Consider the following 17,551-nt stretch of genomic DNA (forward strand, 5'->3'; position numbering starts at 1 on the left):
ACAGGATGGGCGTTTATCATTTTCAAATATTTATTTATTTGCGTGTTCTGTCTGCGCCAGGTCTCAGTAGTGGAGGCAGGGTCCTTGTTTGTAGTGTATGCGACCTAGTTCCCTGACCAGGGATGGAACTGCAGGTCCTCTGCTGTGGGAGTTCAGAGTCTTAGCCACGGGACCACAGGCTCCTTCCTGGGGAGTGGTTTTTGAGGGAAGGCTCGAGAAAGGACAACACTTTGTAGCCTGAGCTGTGGCGTTCTGCCCTGGCAGATGCCAGTGTGTGGTGTGGGGCAGGGTGTGAGCAGGCCGCTTTGGAATTGGTCTCAGCTTGTCGCCTGGCATCCAAGTGATCCAGTGACATGGCTGCACCCTAAGAGTGGCACCTACACCCAAGAGTGTCTAAACACCCTCCGGAGACGCTGTGACAGTCCCAGGAGGCGTTGTGTGTAACACGCTTAAGCACGTGTCTTGGTATCCAGTGAGCACGCCAGGGGGTGGCTGATGTCATTACCACTGTGCTAAGTCACTCAGTCGTGTCCAACTCTTCAAGACCCGTGGACTGTAGCCCACCAGGCTCCTCTGTCCATGGGATTGTCCTGGCAAGAATATTGGAGTGGGTTGCCGTGCTCTCCTCCAGGGGATCTCCTGACGCAGGGACTGAACCCACATCTCCTGTACTGGCAGGCAGGCTCTTTACCACTGAGCCACTGGGAAGCCCATCGTTACTGCTACAGATTAGTATTTTGTGCAGTACATGCTGCGGGTCTCCCTTCAGAGCAGGTGACTGGTGCTTGATTGACAGCTGACGGCAGAGCCGGTGGGAGTGGTTTAGGGCAGCTTCCCACACCAGGCAAGGAGGCGGCCGGGAGTCGGTGGGTCTCTGGCTGGGCCCTGGGTTGGCTGCCCTGGAGCGGTGCTGGCCTTGCGTGGAGCAGTGGGGCTTTAGGGCGCCTGGTGAGACGTTTGCGGTGAGGTGGGCGGGCGGCTGTCCTGTGCATGTGGCCGTGCCTGTGAACGTCCCATGTCAAGGAGGGTTACCTTGTTGTCAACAGCATTTACCAGGACTCTTTAAATACAGAGAGAAAACAAGACTGCTTGTGGCTGGCAGGGCAAGCAGAGGGCACCCGTTCCCGCCCCCTGCTCCCCAGGGCCACCAGCAACAGTGTCGGGATGTCTGCCCAGGAAGGTTTCCGCGCAGAGCCCCACGCCTACGTTCTCGCTCTGCTGTCTTCTGGGCGTGCGGTTTCTACCCCAGGGCATCTCAGTGTCTGCGGCCCCCGCCCCCTGCGCTGGCACGGGGTTCTGCGGGGCTCTTCTGGGACCAGTGCCTCGGAACGGCTGCTCCGTTGTGCTGACCTCGGTCTCCTCTGCAGGTTCTTGGAGACGTGGCTGCAGATGGAGCGGCTGTGCTGAGGGAGATGGGTCACTGTGACAGGACCACACGTGAAGTCAGAGCTAAATAGAAATCCTCTGAAAACTAGGTTTTTTCCTCACCAAGGAAAAAAACAAGTAGCTTGAGATATCACATTTAGATATTTTAGTCTTTGGTGACACACACGTATTTGAAGTTTGGCATTGCCCTGCTTGGCCGTGAACTGTGATAAACAGTTAGTGCCACGGGTCACACGCTCCCCCACAAGGCCTGGACTCCCTGAATGCTGCCCAGCCTGGAAGCAGGCTCTGCGCGCGGGTCCTCCAGGTGAGGACGGTGGGCAGAGCCAGGATCTGACCCTGAGATGGAATTCTTCTTGGCCGGGGATTTCCAGTCGTTGAAATTTTTGACAGTCTATTAATGGTGAGAGAAATGGAGCTGAGTTCGTCAAGGACTAACTCCTCACTGCTGAGCTGCACGTTTCACGGCTGGATCGCCTCCTGCGAAGCCCAAGCCCCCACATGGAGCGGTGAGCTCTGCGCCCTTGCCGTGCATGCCGTCTGTAGAGCCCCCCTGCCCCGGCTCCTCCTCATGGCCACTGGAGGCTGTGGCAACACGAGGGCTCCCACAGACCCACAGACGGAGGCGCCGTTACCTGCCGACCTCGCCGTTTCTCAGAGCGGGGAAGTGTCTGCGGGTCTTTCCGCTGGAACTGATGGAGCCCAGTGTTGCGCCCCAAATAACTGACTTTGTGGTGTTGTTTCCTTGCCTTGCAGGGACTTAAAGCCCGAGAACATCCTCCTCGATGATTATGGTGAGCGAGCCTTTCCCGCCAACTGTAGACTTTGTTCAGACGGACTCAAGTCAGGGTGGACCTACCACTTAGTGAGGCCAGGGGATAGCAGCAGGAGATGCCCTCCTAGAAACAGAACGGGGCTCTCACCGTCGTCCCCCTTCGTCTAGGCAGGGAGCAGAGGTGCTTCTGATTTTCAGTTTAACTCGCAGTAAGAGCGGCGTCTTCTCTTCTGTTTCTTTCTTTCCTGTTTCACCTTGCTTTAATCTCAGCGGCTTGAGTCCATGCCCTCCTTGCTCGGTCGTTCTCACAGGTGCGGCGTGGGCTCTTGTTTGATTTGCATTTTCCTGATGACACTTTTCATGGGCTTACTTGCCATCTGTTTATCTTTTTTGGTAATGTGTCTTTTCAAGTCTTCTGCCCATTTTTAATTGTTTTTTTCCCTTATTGTTGAGTTTTAAGAGTTCTTTGTATATTTGTTATGCCAGTCCTTTATAAAATATAAATGTTTTTAAGTTAGTGAAGTCAACTTCTAATTTTTTTCTTTCATGGTTTGTACTTGCAGTTACAATTGCAATTGAGTTTATGGCTGTGACCATGTTAACGTCACTGAATTCTGGAAGGTTGTAGACTTGCTGGGCTTTGTGCATATACCCGCATACCTGTGGCAGATGACCACTTTCTCTCTGCCTCCCCAGTTCCTGACCCTTTGGTTTCTGTTTGTTGCCTCAGGACACCAGGTGGGACGTTCAACCCAGTGTTTACCAGAAGTTGTAACAGCAGGAATTCTTTGCTTATTTCTGATCTCAGGGATAGTTTTTTAGTATATCACCATGAAGTATGGAATCTGCTGTCGTACTTAAATATTTGTTTGTATGTCTGTGCTGGGTCTTCATTGCAGCACACGGATCTTGTATTAATAGTTGCATCCCGTGGGGTCTTTGGTCACATCATGTGGGATACACTTTCTCAAACCAGGGATTAACAATACAGGGGAGTGTGAAGTCTTAGCCACTGGATCACCAGGGAAATCCATGCTGTAGTACGTTTATAGAAATTAAGATTTAAGAATTTTTTCTTTTTAAAAAATAACACTTGAATTTTGTCAGTGCGTTTTCTCCCCAAATGACTATATGTTGTTTGTTTTTTAATATGGTTAATCCACCAGTTGGTTTTCCAGTGTTAAACGAATCTGTCATTCCTGAAATGAGTCCAGCTTGGGCAGATCATGCTGCCCTTGCCTGGGTGGCTGGTTCTGGCACCTGACAGTCCCAGGAGGAAGCGCACCTCCAGCACAGTCTCTCCGTCGGGCTCTGCACAAGCCTCGGAACCTGTCCGGGTGTCCGTGTCCACACGGCAGCCACTAGGGGTCCAGACGTCTCCCCTCTTGGGTTCAGCTGCTCCCAGCCTTGGAAAGTGTCCTGGTGGGAGCGGCTGGGGAGCCTCCGTGCGTTCCCCACTCCCGGTCGGCAGTGTCTGGCTTGACCTGGCTTTGCCAGTGCTCCTGCTGCCGCAGCAGAGCACCTCAGCGTGGGTCTCCCGCTCAGATGTTTTGTCCATCCTGGCTGGTCCTGTGGCTCCCAGCTGTGGCCAGGAGTGGTGCAGATGTGCCCCGTCCTGCCCACGTGCAGGCAGCCAGATCGCTCCTGCGGCAGTCGCTTCTGCGCTTGTTCCTTACACGCCGGGGCCAGGTCCCGCTCCAATTAAGAACAGAAGGAAGTGACAGGGCTTTGTTGTGCTTTATACGCCGGGGCCAGGTCCCGCTCCCATTAAGAACAGAAGGAAGTGACAGGGCTTTGTTGTGCTTGTCTTGATTTCTGGAGACTTTAAATCTTTTCTTTGTGTTTTTCTGTTTTTTAATTTTTAACAATGTAATTCTACCTATACTTTAGTTTCTCAGACTTAAAAAATGCAATTGACTTTAGCATTTTTACTGTTATGGAATTAAACTTCTTAAGAACTAATTTTCCACCAGTGAGCCATAGACCGTAAGAGTAATAGGATTGTCCTCAAGTACTTCTTCATTGTCCTCAAGTACTTCTTCGTTATAGACAGCTTGTTAGGTTTTCTGTTTTCATGTGTCAAGTACGACTGGATATTTGTATTGAATTTAGGTTTAAAAAAAAAGCTGTCGCCTGTTCTTCTACATTTCAAGGCACATTTACCATTTGCCCATTCTGAATATGGGACAGTTTGTTTTGCAAACTTTAAGGGGGATTTGGTTTTATGAAATGAAGCTGGTGGTTGAGTTGATGAAGAAAACCTCATTATGTTTGCATCTTCTATAATTGTTGTTATTGTTGAGTCCCTAAGTTATGTACAACTCTTTGCGACCCCATGGACGGCAGCACACCAGGCTTCCCTGTCCTTCACCAACCCCTGGAACTTGCTCAAACTCATGTCCATTGAGTCAGTGATGCTGTCCAACCATCTCATCTCTGTCGTCCCCTTCTCATCCTGCCTTCAATCTTTCTCAGCATCAGTCTTTTCCAGTGAGTCAGCTCTTTGCATCAGGTGGCCAAAGCAGTGGAGCTTCAGCTTCAGCATCAGTTCTTCCAATGAATATTCAGGAATGATTTCCTTTGGGATGGACTGGTTGGATCTCCTTGCAGTCTAAGGGACTCTCAAGAGTCTTCTCCAGCACCACAGTTCACAAGCATCAGTTCTTCAACGCTTAGCCTTCTTTATGGTCCAGCTCTCACGTCCATACATGACTACTAGAAAAACCACAGCTTTAATTATCTGGACCTTTGTCAGCACAGTGATGTCTCTGCTTTTTAATATGCTGTCTAGGTTTGTCATAGCTTTTCTTCCAAGGAACAAGCGTCATGTAGTTTTAGATGTAAATGTTTCCAAGTAGGAATTGCTGTAACTTCCATCCCCGTGTTTTAGATTTTTTTCCATTATTGATTGATTTATTTATTATTTATTTATTTATTTATTTATTCATTCCATTATTTATTAAGTGTCAGCCGGCCCCCATGATTTGTATCGTGTGTTTGGCCGCATGTAGGACACATCCGGATTTCAGATCTTGGCTTGGCCTTGGAGATCCCGGAAGGGGCGACAATCAGCGGAAGAGCCGGGACGCTGGGCTACATGGGTGCGTGACCGGCCTCCCAGCTCTCCCTGCACTCCTGGCCTCAGGGCGCAGGGAGCTGGCCGTGTGGAGGGGCCTGGGGTCACCCTGGGGTCACCCTGGCCCGCTGTGCGGTAGCGCAGTGGTATCTGAGGTCTGTACCCGCCCCCACCTGCCCTTATTGCCCAGAGCAGAAGAACCAGGACAGGACAGTGGCCTCCTCGCTCCTCCTGGCTCCACACACCCCTCCTGCAGGTGACCAAGTCATTCTGAAGGTTTCGTGAACCAGAGGCCCGGCCTTGGGTCGGCTCTGAGCAGGGACCCCTGCCTGGCTCTGCCCAAGTAGGGGCCGCCTGATATGAGTGAGCCGGGAGCCTCTGCTGAGTTTTGCGCTGACCCCCGCATCCGCTGTGGCTGCTGGGGCCTGAGCCTGGAGGCCTGGCTCTGTCTGGTGGAGAGGCGGGGGTCCTCCCACAGAGCACCGTTTCCCACCGTAGTTAACTCTGCCGTGATTCACTTCATGCTCTGAACAGTAGGAACTGTTTCTAATAACAGCTTTGCTGAAATATAATTCACATACCATAAAATCCACGAATGTTCATTTTGGGCATTCCACAGCAGCATGTGGGATCTTAGTTCTCAACCAGGAGTCAAACCGGCGCTGCCTGCGGTGGGAGCACAGTCGTGTCCCCTGGACGCAGTCCACCGGTCTGGAGTGTGCCGTCCAGGGGCTCTCAGTGCGGGCAGAGCAGTGCAGCTACCGCCCCTGGTTTCAGAGCCTTCCCATCCCTGCAGAGAAGAAGCCCCGCAGCCGCCAGCAGTCACCCCAGCTCCTCACCTTCTCTGCCAGCCTTGCAGCCACTAATGGGCTTTCTGTCTCCGTGGACTTGTCTATTCTACCTCATCTAAGTGGAATCACACACTGTCCGGCCTTTTGTGTCTGCCTCGTTAGCGTCGTGTTTCCTGAGTTCATCCGTATAGTAACAAGCATTAACTTTAAATTGTGTTGTTTGCCATTCAGCACAAGGAGATTTAACTTAAATTTCCTGTATTTGTTGTGCAGCTCCGGAAGTTATCAACTCTGAGAGCTATACATTCAGTCCTGATTGGTGGGGGCTCGGCTGTCTGATATACGAGATGATTGAGGGACATTCTCCGTTCAAAAAATACAAAGAGAAGGTTAAGCGTGAGGAGGTGGAGCGGAGAGTGAACAAAGAGGCAGAGCAGTACTCCGAGAAGTTCTCCGAGGACGCCAGGTCCATCTGCAGCATGGTGGGTCGGCTTGGGCGGGGGTAGGGGGCAGGGAAACGCAGCCGTCCGCCAGTGCGCTCGGGCTGAGCAGGGGCCTCCTCTCAGGGTCCCTGATCCCGCAGAGCAGAGCAGAGGCCATTGTTTGCTGTCCCCGAAGGCGCTGCTGAAGGGCAGCACAGTGCTGGGTCCTGGCCAACCTCACGGGGCACTGACAGGCAACAGGCCCTTCTGGACACTCTGCAGCGCCTGACTCCGTGTCTGCCCCTGTAGCCTCAAGAACGTCCCGGCAGTAAGGGAGAGAGAGACGCTCTCCTTGTCACTTGCTTCTCTTAAGCCAACATGAAGGGTTTCCCGAGCGAACTTTAAACTTGGTTTGCATTCAGGAGGGTTTATTGAGAATCCCCCTCGGGCCCCTCCCCAGCAGTGAGCACTAACCCCTTCCATGCGCATGCCCGGTGCTCTCATCTGCTTGGGGTGGGTGACTGAGGCCTGGCTCTGCCTGAGGGAGCAACAGGAGGGGCTGGCTGTGGGCTGCGGGCAGAGGGCAGGGGGCGATGGGCGGGGACAAAGCGGGGGCCAGCCAGGGCTTTGCGGTGATTCGGTTGGGGGTCTGGGCCCTGGGTGCTGGCAGGGTGGGTGAGAAGCGGTCAGGCTGGGTGGCTGGGGAGGCATCACCTGCAGGGTTTGGGAGCTGGGGAGAGGTTGTGGGGGGGGTCCAGGAAGGGGGACGGGCTGGGACAAAGCCTCGGTGTTCCGAGGTGTGCAGGCCTGTGGCAGGCCCAGCTCCTCACGTCTGCAGAAGGGAGTGGCATGGGTTCCGGCTGAGAGCCGAGGCCGTGGGGCAGGCGGCCTCCCTGGGAGGCGCCAGATGCGAGTGTCTGTGGCGCTGTCCTGCGCTGCCAACACCCAGACGCCTGAGCTCACAGCCGGCGTTGCCCCACAGGACCCTGCTTACAGGGCAGGCCCAGCCCTTGGCAGCACCTCCCAGCCCCGGGCCCCGGCCGGGCTGCCAAGGCCCAGATCGTCTTCGTGTGCCTTTGAGCCGAGGCAGATCTCTTTGGTTGGAAACTGGAGGAAAGCCATTTGGTTTTTGCCAATGACGGGCATGCCTCCCTTTTATTGTGCTTCACAAATAGTGTGTGTGTGTGTTTTGGTTTTACAAGTTGAAGGTTTGTGACAACCCTGTGTTAAAGTCTGCATAGGCATGTGTGTGTGCTCAGTCATGTCTGACTCTGCAACCCCACGGACTGCAGCCCGCCAGGCTCCTCCGTCCACGGGATTCTCCAGGCAAGAATACTGGAGTGGGCTGCCATGCCCTCCTCCAGGGGATCTTCCGACCCAGGGACTGAACTTGCGTCTCTTGCATCTCCTACATTGGCAGGCGGATTCTTTACCACTGAGCCACCAGGGAAGCCCCTATTGCTGTTTCCCCAGCAGCATTATCTTTTAAATGTGTACTTTTTTTTAGATATCATGCTACTGCAAACTTAACAGACTATATCTAGTCCCATCACTTCATGGCAAATAGATTGGAAAAAATGTGGAAACAATGTCAGATTTCATTTTCTTGGGCTCCAAAATCAATGAGGATGGTGATTGCAGCCACGAAATTAAAAGACACTTGCTCCTTAGAAGAAGAGCTTCGACCAACCTAGACGGCTTATTAAAAAGCAGACATCACTTTGCCAACAAAGCTCCGTCTAGTCAAAGCTATGGTTTTTCCATTAGTCATGTATGGATGTGACAACTGGACCATAAAGAAGGCTGAGCACTGAAGAATTCATGTTTTTGAACTGTGATGTTGGAGAAGACTCTTGAGACTCCCTTGGACAGCAAGGATATCCAACCAGTCAATCCTAAAGGAAATCAATCCTGAATATTTATTGGAGGGACTGATGCTCAAGCTGAAACTCCAGTACTTTGGCCACCTGATGGGAAGAGCCAACTCACTAGAAAAGACCCTGATGCTGGGAAGGATTGAGGGCAGGAGGAGAAGGGGACGACAGAGGATGAGAGGGTTGGATGGCATCACTGACTCGATGGACATGAGTTTGAGCAAGCTCCTGGAGATGGTGAAGGACAGGGAAGCCTGGCGTGCTGCCTGCAGTCCATGGGGTCACAAAGAGTTGGACACGACTGAGCAACTGAACAACAACAACAGTGTAAACAACTTGTGTAAGCACGGGGGAAACTAGGAAGCCTGCGTGACCTGCTTTATTGCAGTCCTCACTTCAATTGCTGTTGCCTGGATCCGACCCTGCCATTGTCAGAGGTCTGCCTGCGTAAATGTATAAGTAAGGAATACTTTTGAAGGAAACACTATTAGTTTTAAGAATATACAATTTTTAGAACTAGGTTTGCTAAATTTTTGCCTCATCTGAAGTCCTTAGTGATCTGTTTAATGAATAAATCAAAATGGTTTCTAATTATCCATGTCACTTGGCATGGAAGTGGTGTCTTTGAAGTTCCCAGACAGCTTCTATTTCTTGAGAAAACATCCCCTAATTTTTACAGGGTTAAACTTTCCTTAAGGATTTATTTAGTCAACTTATAGTTTTTTTGATAGCTCAGAGGCAGAACTTTAGTTTGAACTCCTTTTGGAAGCGTTACGTATTTGAAATCGGTAAAATCTGCAGTGATGAGGTTTGGCTGATTCTTTGAAATCTGAGTGACTGTTCCATTGGAGGTGCTCTTTGCCTCCCTAATTCTTTGGCCATGATTGTGGAGATTCAGGGGTTTTCTTTTATCCTTGGAGCTTTGGCTGACTCATCTGTGCTCCTCCACAGTTACTCACTAAGGATCCTAAGCAGCGCCTGGGCTGCAGGGGCGAAGGGGCGGCTGAAGTCAAGGGACACCCTGTGTTCAGGGACATCAACTTCAGGCGGCTGGAGGCCCACATGTTAGACCCGCCTTTCCACCCTGATGTAAGTGTGTTGTCAAGGGCAACGGGGTGGCCTCCTCCCCAGCCCTCCTGGCCCCTCTGCCTGAGCTGCAGCCACCCCCCCGGGTCACTGCCCTGCCAGGAACCTCGGCAGCCCTGACCCTCCCCACCTACCCTGCAAGGGCCCTTCCCTTGTCACAGCTGGCACCCTTGCTTCTATAGCCCTGAATGTGCCTCCCCAAGCTGGGTCTCAGCGGGTCCCGGCTCGGTGCTGCGGGCCGTGGAGCGGCCCTGGTGAGTGTGCTGTGGAGCCGTGGAGGGTTACATCCCTAGAGCCTGGTGGGGCCCTCAAGCTCGGAGCTGGGAGGAGTGTCCCCATGGTGGCCTTGGGCTACCGAAGACGAAGTAGGAAGCGTGGCGATGCGCTCATTCTGTGGGATATGATGAACCTGTCTTTGTTCAGGTGCTCAGTCGTGTCCGACTCTGTGACCCCAAAAACTGCAGCATGCCAGGCTTCCCTGTCTATCACCAACTCTTGGAGTTTACCCAAACTCATGTCCACTGAGTCGGTGATGGCATCCAAACGTCTCATCCTCTGTCGTCCCCTCTCCTCCTGCCTTCAGTCTTTCCCAGCGTCAGGGTCTTTGCCAGTGAGTCAGCTCTTTGCATCAGGTAACCAAAGTATTGGCGCTTCAGCTTCAGCATCGGTCCTTCCAGTGAATATTCAGGGTTAATTTCCTTTAGGACTGACTGGTTTGATCTCCTTGCTGTGCAAGGGACTCTCAAGAGTCTTCTCTAGCACCATAGTTCAAAAGCATCAATTCTTTGGCGCTCAGCCTTCTTTATGGTCCAACTCTTACATCCATGTATGACTAGTAGAAAAACCATAGCTTTGACTGTCCAGACCTTTGTCAGCAAAGTGATGTCTCTCCTTTTTAACATGCTGTCTAGGTTTGTCATAGTTTTTCTTCCAGGGAGAAAACGTCTTTTAATTTCATGGCTGCAGTCACTGTCCGCAGTGATTTTGGAGCCTAAGAAAATAAAATCTCTCACTGTTTCAATTGTTTCCTCAGCTATTTGCCATGACGTGATGGAACCAGATGCCATGACCTTAGGTTTTTGAATGTTGAGTTTTAGGCCAGCTTTTTCACACTCCTCTTTCACCTTCATCCAGAGGCTCTTTAGTTCCTCTTCGCTTTCTGCCTTAAGGGTGGTGTCACCTGCATATCTGAGGTTATTGATATTTCTCCCAGTAATCTTGATTCCAGCTTGTGCTTCCTCCAGCCCAGCGTTTCTCATGATGTACCTTGCATATAAGTTAAATAAGCCGGGTGACAAGATACAGCCTTGATGCTCTACTTTGCCTATTTGGAATCAGTCTGTTGTTCCATGTCCAGTTCTAACTGTTGCTTCTTGACCTGCATACAGGTTTCTCGGGAAGCAGGTCAGGTGGTCTGGTATTCCCATCTCTTGAAGAATTTTCTGCAGTTGGTTGTGATCCACAACAAATGAAGTCAATGAAGCAGAAGCAGGTGTTTCTCTGGAACTAACTCTCTTGCTTTTTCTGTGATCCAACAGATGTTGGCAATTTGATCTCTGGTTCTTCTGCCTTTTCTAAATGTAGCCTGTACAACTGGAAGTTCTCTGTTAACATACTGTTGAAGACTGACTTGAAGGATTTTGAGCATTACCTTGCTAGCATGTGAAATGAGTGCAGTTGTGGTGGGGGGCGGGGGGCGGGGATGGCGGGTGTTGAGCATTCTCTGGCGTTGCCCTTCTTTGGGATTGGGATGAAAAACTGACAGTGGTCCTGTGACCACCGCTGAGTTTTCCAGATTTGCTGGCATAGTGAGTGCAGCACTTCACAGCATCATCTTTTAGGCTTTAAAACAGCTCAGCTGGAATTCCATGATCTCCACTAGTTTTGTTCATAGTGATGCTTCCTAAGGCTTGACTTCATGCTCCAGGATGTCTGGCTCTAGGTGAGTGATCACACCATCATGGTTATCTGGGTCATTAAAACCTTTTTTGTACAGTTCTGCGTATTGTTGCCACCTCTTCTTAATCTCTTCTGCTTCTGTTAGTACATACGGTTTGAGTCCTTTATTGTGCCCATCTTTGCATGAAATATTCTGTTATGAACCTGAGACGTGCCATTAAAATCGTTCTGGCTCTGCAAGTCAGGACTCAGTGTTTATGTGGAATGTGCTGTGGCCACAGCTTGGTCCTCTGAGTGAGTCCTCGCAAAATGTGGTTCCTGAGCCTCGGTTCCAGGCCCGAGAATCTCGGGAGAACTTGCTTGGACTCGCTGAGCCAGGCAGCCAGATGGGCTGCAGGATGAGGAAAGTGGTGGGGCCTCCTGGAGCCTTTCCCACCGGGCACTGGGTACTGCCGGCTGCGGGCCGTGGAGGCCGGGAAGGCGGCCATCCCGAGGCAGAGGGAGGGCACGCCGGGTGGTGCCTGGACCAAGGGGCAGAGGCGCCGGGCTTGTCCTGGGGCAGCTCCTGCATGTAACCAGGGGCCGGGGCTGTGAACAGTGGCGTCCGAGACAAGTGTCGGGCGGTTTGGTGTGGGGCCAGGACAGGGTTCTGACCTACGACCTCAGTGCTCCCCTTGGTCCCCTCTACAGCCCCCTGAGGGCCGCCCCGCCCGGGACTCCCAGCTCCTTGCCTGGTGGGATGGCCAAGTCCTAACCAGGGGCCCTGGGTCCTGCCCTCGATTCCCACTCCAGAGGCGGGGCCTGGCTCCCACGCGCCCCCAGCTATGAGTGCGGGCGGGGCTGCGGGCCTGGCTCCTGTCCCAGCTCGGGGCTGGTGCTCCAGCCAGAGCACCCTGTCCGCCTCCTCCATCCCCGGCCTCTGCTGTGACCCAGCTTCCATGCAGGAAAGAGAGGGGGGCCGTCCGGGGCCTCGTGGCCGGGCGCGGTGGGCGAGCAGGGGCCTGTGGTTCTGAGAGTTATGAGAGCGCGGAGCGGAGGTGCGCAGCTGTGTGAGCCTCGGGCATCATGAGCGTGATGGGGGAAACTCTCAGCCACGCCTCTGTTCCTGCCGACAGCCGCAGGCAGTTTACTGCAAGGACATCTTGGACATCGAGCAGTTCTCTACGGTGCGGGGCATCCAACTGGACAGCACCGACAGCTGCTTCTACAGCGAGTTCGTCACAGGCTGTGTCTCCATCCCCTGGCAGAACGAGGTACTGTTCCCGCGGTGCAGACCGCAGCTACTTACTGCCCCCGAGAAGTGAACAGCTTCTGCTTTGAAATAGCTCTTTAGCTGCTCTGCGCACACATCCATTTATGTGTGTGTGTGTGCGCATGTGCGCATATTTGGAGGTAAAATTACTTGAGGAGCTGCCCCTGGCTCCTCGGGAAGGGGACAGAGGTGGCTCTGGGGTCCGCTGGGTACCTGCCAACCTGAGTGCTGCTCTCTGAGTTCCCACAGGTCATGCTTTGGGGGGGGGGGGTCACAGTGGCAGACACGTGACCTACCCCAGGAGGAGGTCAGGAAGCAGGGGGTAGTGGGAACCGGGGACAGGAGCAGAGTGGCTGCTGAACGCTGGGCTGGGGGCCGGGGGGGACGCGGACCTCCGTCATTTCTCTGTCCTGCTCTTCTGTGGGTGCAGATGATCGAGTCTGAATGTTTCAAGGACATCAACGAAAGTGAAAACGAGCCAGTTGTGGTTTTAGAGCCAGATGAGAAGACGGATCAGCAAGTTCCCAGGCAGAAGAGAGGCTTCTTCTACAGACTCTTTTCCAGAGGGGTAAGGGTGGCGGTCGCTGTGTTATTATTACTTTAATGTGACCTGTTACAAGGTGTCTTTGACCACGGCAGAGCTTTCTTTGTTCAGCATTCTTTTTGCAGTGCCTGTTGTGTGAGGTGGGTGGCGGTCGCTGTGTTGTTATTACTTTAATGTGACCTGTTACAAGGTGTCTTTCACCACGGCAGACCTTTCTTTGTTCAGTGCTCTTTCTGCAGTGCCTGCTGTGTGAGGGGCTGTATACAGTGTGCAAGCTACCCATGCGGTGTGTTTGAGCCCGGCGAGAAGAGCCCTCCCAGGGGTGTTTGCCGTTGGTATGAACTCTGTCCTGATCGCAAAAGAAGAAATGGCTCCAGCACTTGAAAAGAGACCCCGCTGTCCATGAGAACGCGTTCCGCACTAGGCTTGTGAAGCATTGTGAAGAACCAATGTAAAAGAATGAAAGTCCTTTCAGTTTCTGCCTGGTGTTGTTCTGATTCTCAGAGCTGTTGCGTCATTCACCCGCGATCACAGGGAAAGCTGATTCTCCTTTGAATGTGGAAGAGTGTTTGGAGAGGCTTTCTGTGGTAGCATTAAACTCAGGAATGGTTTCAGGCCTCCTTGGACCAATGGGTCATCCTGCCGTATACCCTGTCCGCTCCAGAGGGATTTTGCCTCGGTCATCCACTGAACATCTCATCCACTGTGTCTCAGTGTAAACCCAAAGAATGTGGCCAGGTCTCCTCTTAGAACGCGGGGCCGAGCAGCAGTTAACCTGAGCTCCTCTGCGTGTCTCGCGTCGCTCAGTGGGAGTCGTTGCTGAGTCCATGCTGTGGGGGCCTCACATACCGTGAGGGGGACCCTCCACACAGTCGTACAGGAAGAAGCTGTCCACCCCGCCTGCTCAGAGGCGCTCAGTGGGCAGTGGGCGCAGGATGGGGCGAGCTGTGTGAGTGGGGGGAGTGGGACACACCGGCGCCCATCTCTGCTGAATCGAGCATCCTCACCACGTGAAGCACGTGGGAGGGGACGGTTAAAGGTTTTGCTTGCCTGGAAGTCCGCACTTCCTCCCCACAGTTTCTGTGCACTTAAGTCTTCCCTGGTGGCCCAGTGGTAAAGACTCTACTGCAGTGCAGGAGGCCCAGGTTCCATCCCTGGGTCAGCAAGGTCCCCCGGAGAAGGAGATGGCAACCCACTCCAGTATTTTTGCCTTGAGAATCCCATGGACAGAGGGGCCTGGTGGGCTACAGCCCATGGGTCACAGAGTCAGACACGCCTGCACACACACGCACACGTGAGGCAAGCGAGCCCCTCGCACGGGAAGGGGCCTGACCAGCCTTCTGCCTGTGTTGCAGGGCTGCTTCAACGCCGGCTCCAGCAAGAAGAAGCTGGTGTCCTCCAGACGGTGAGCACGTGCTGCGCGGCCAGACCACACGGGAGCACGAGCCAGGGCCCATCCCATCTGCGACCTGTAATAAACGTGTGGGACTCACCTCACGACGGCTCAGCAGTCTGTCCCGCTTTCTACGTTCATGCCTGAACTGGTGTTTCTCTAAAGGTGGATTGAACAAAAGGCCACCTGAGGACTTGGGACGCCCGGAAGGCCCCGGGTGTGGACGCCCTGTGGCGTGTCCCCACAGAGAGGGGAGGGGAGGCCTGGAAGGGGCCCTGCTGCTCCTCACCCACCTGAGGCACCCCCCGAGCTCCTCTGGGTGTGGGTGGGTGGGCATCAGCATGGGTTAGCAGGTCTTGGCCGTTTGCATTCGTGTTCCTAGCTCCCGTGCCTCCTGCTGAGATTCTGCCGCCCACCGTATGTGGGGCATCTCAGGGCGCTCCTGTCTGCCCTTGGAAAGAGGGTGTTTTCAGGACCCTGAGGTCAGGGCGTGGCTGTCAGGCTGGAAGCATGTCTGTGAGTCTCCGGGCCTGGGTCCCCAGAGCCGCTGGTGCTGGAGCTGGGCAGGGGGGTGGCCTGGTATGTGCCACCCTGGCAGGGCCTCCCGGGGCCAGAGCGCCAGGTAACGGGGAGAGCTGGTTGGGGGAGGAGGTGGGAGCCTCCTGGGTCCGGTGACCCTGCCGGTGGCCCTGGGTTCATGGTCAGTCACCCTCACTGTTCTCTGGCTCGCTGGGAAGCTCTTGCTACCTGCTGTGTGGGATCCAAGGTCCAGACCTCGGAGAGTTGAACCAAATAGCAGGGACTTGGTCTGGAAAATCCTCATTAAAAAAAGGGGGAAAGGAAATCCTAACAAAAAATTTGAAAAGATTTAAGTATAGTAGAGTATGTGATTACAAATGCAATAAACCTACAAATTAATAACAAAATCGGAAAACAAAAAGGCCCTGGCTAATAACCTCTACGAAGTCCTCGGGGCTAAGGAGGTGATGTAACGCAGAGCTGCAGAGCCTTGAGAAATGAGAACAAGACTCGCGTGCCTGATGTGGGATAAACCTAAAGTGCAGTGCTCCAGGAGGAGATGTACAGCTCTTAATATCAGCAAAGCTAAGTGCCCCAATAGATGGATTTGGCCTCTGACTCAAAAGGATTGAAAAGCAGAAAAGCAGAAAAAAAGGAAGAAAGTAATAGCTATAAAAGAGAAAAACTACAGCTTAAATGATAAAACATTTTTTCTCAAAAATCAATAAAATAAATAAATCAATATTTTGATTTTTTTCTCAAAAAATCAATAAAATAAATAAATCAATATCTAACCTAATCAAGAAAAACAAAAGGGGAAAATACAAATACACAAAGTTACAAGAGGAGTAAATCAGAGAGGTAATAAAAGATACAGAATACTATGTACAATTTTATGAAAATAAACATAAAACCTGGATGAAATGCATTTCTAGGAAAACATAATTTACCAAAATTAACCATAAGTAGAGTAGAAAATCTAGACAAATTTCAGGATAAGAAATGAAGTTGCCAAAGTGCTACCCTTCAGAAAATCACCAGATTCAGATGATCTAACAGGGAATGTTAGCAAACCTTTGAGGAGCAGATAAATGTCAATGGCTTTTAAATGTTCCAGAGAATACATAGAAGAAGAAGAAAACTTCCCACTCCTTTTTATAAAGCAAGTATAAATTGACACCCAAATCTTACCAAAGACCTTACATGGAAAGTCTATACCACTGTCTTTTATTAATACAAAGTCATTAAAATATTACCAGAATCTTATCCTTAGAGGGCTTCCCTGGTGGCTCGGATGGTAAAGAATCCGCCTGAAGTGTGGGAGACCTTAGTTTGATCCTTGGGTTGGGAAGATCCCCTGGAGGAGGGCATGGCAACCCATTCCAGTATTCTTATCTGGAGAATCCCCATGGACAGAGGAGCCTGGCAGGCTGCATACAGTCCATGGCGTCACAAAGAGTTGGACACGACTGAGCAACTAAGCACATTATCCTTAAAATATTATGGAACAGAATATTTATTAGCCTTAAAATATTATCAAGCAGAATCCGGCAGCACATTATAAAGTACCACATCAAAATGCTGGGTTTATTTTAATAAGATATGGATGATTCAATATCAGGACATCCAGTAACATAATAAATCATGTTAATAGATCCAAAGGAAAAATAGGTAATTTTCATAAAGGCATTTGACCAAATTCAACCCACGTTTCTATAGTTGATAAAATGGAGTTGACCTTTTCGCAACACTGGGTGGGGTTGAAAATTTGCATATAATTTTATAGTCCTCTGATCTATGTTTGTGGTTTCATATCCATGGATTCAATCAACCATGTATGCTGTTGTATTTATTGCAAAAAATCCACATATAAGTGGACGTATGTATTTCAAACCCATGTTTTTTCAAGTGAAAGTTGCTCAGTTGTGTCCAACTCTTTGTGACCCCATGGACCATACAGTCCATGGAATTCTCCAGGCCAGAATACTGGAGTGGGTAGCCATTCCCTTCTCCAGGGGATCTTCCCAACCCAGGGATCAAACCCAGGTCTCCCACATTGCAGGCGGATTCTTTACCAGCTGAGCCACCAGGGAAGCCCACGAATGCTGGACTGGGTAGTGTAGCCCTTCCCCAGGAGACCTTCCTGACCCAGGAATCAACCCGGGGTCTCCTGCATTGCAGGTGGATTCTTTACCAGCGAGCTACCAGGGAAGCCCTATGGTTTTTCAAGGGTAAACTATAAATCAGTCAATACTTCTTTAGCATCATAAAATACATTTATTACCCAGAGACAGCATCTTTCTGGAGGAGGGTTTACGCCACAGAGGCACTCATGATAAAAAGAATAACAGAAAGATGACCACCCTCAATAGCATCCTATTTCACATTTACAGGAGGAGCCTCCCTGTACAGCAAGGGTGCAGTACCCTCCTGATGAGCACATGTCGAGAGAGTGAGCAACTGAAGGCCAGGGCAAGGGGGGCCTGGGGAGGTGAGCCAGACACCAGGGCTGCTCCTGTTCAGGGGCTTGGGAG

At 51.7% G+C, this 17,551-nt stretch overlaps 1 protein-coding gene across 50 annotated transcripts in view; it reads left to right on the forward strand.

Moving 5' to 3' along the window:
- The window catches only part of GRK4 (G protein-coupled receptor kinase 4), a 57,620-nt gene extending 43,018 nt beyond the window's left edge, over positions 1-14,602 (forward strand). For 11 of the 50 annotated variants that reach the window (XR_015165087.1, XR_015165091.1, XR_015165081.1 and 8 more), the window contains 8 exons: positions 2,143-2,180; positions 5,173-5,262; positions 6,302-6,510; positions 9,276-9,413; positions 12,425-12,562; positions 12,992-13,129; positions 13,331-14,054; positions 14,461-14,602. Coding sequence is in view for 22 of the 50 variants with exons in the window: in XM_086404622.1 (XP_086260748.1) it covers positions 2,143-2,180; positions 5,173-5,262; positions 6,302-6,510; positions 9,276-9,413; positions 12,425-12,562; positions 12,992-13,129; positions 14,461-14,514 (805 nt within the window). In the remaining 28 variants the exon portion in view is untranslated. Of the gene's footprint in view, positions 1-2,142; positions 2,181-5,172; positions 5,263-6,301; positions 6,511-9,275; positions 9,414-12,424; positions 12,563-12,991; positions 13,130-13,330; positions 14,055-14,460 lie in introns of those variants that run through there. The other 39 variants (XM_086404622.1, XM_086404614.1, XM_086404618.1 and 36 more) reach the window with 12 other exon arrangements.
- Positions 14,603-17,551: the final 2,949 nt, after the last annotated feature.

Source organism: Bos grunniens, chromosome 6 (assembly GCF_055505025.1).
Source record: "Bos grunniens cultivar Pamir isolate PY7600 chromosome 6, Bosgru_T2T1.0, whole genome shotgun sequence".
Lineage (NCBI taxonomy): Eukaryota > Metazoa > Chordata > Mammalia > Artiodactyla > Bovidae > Bos > Bos grunniens.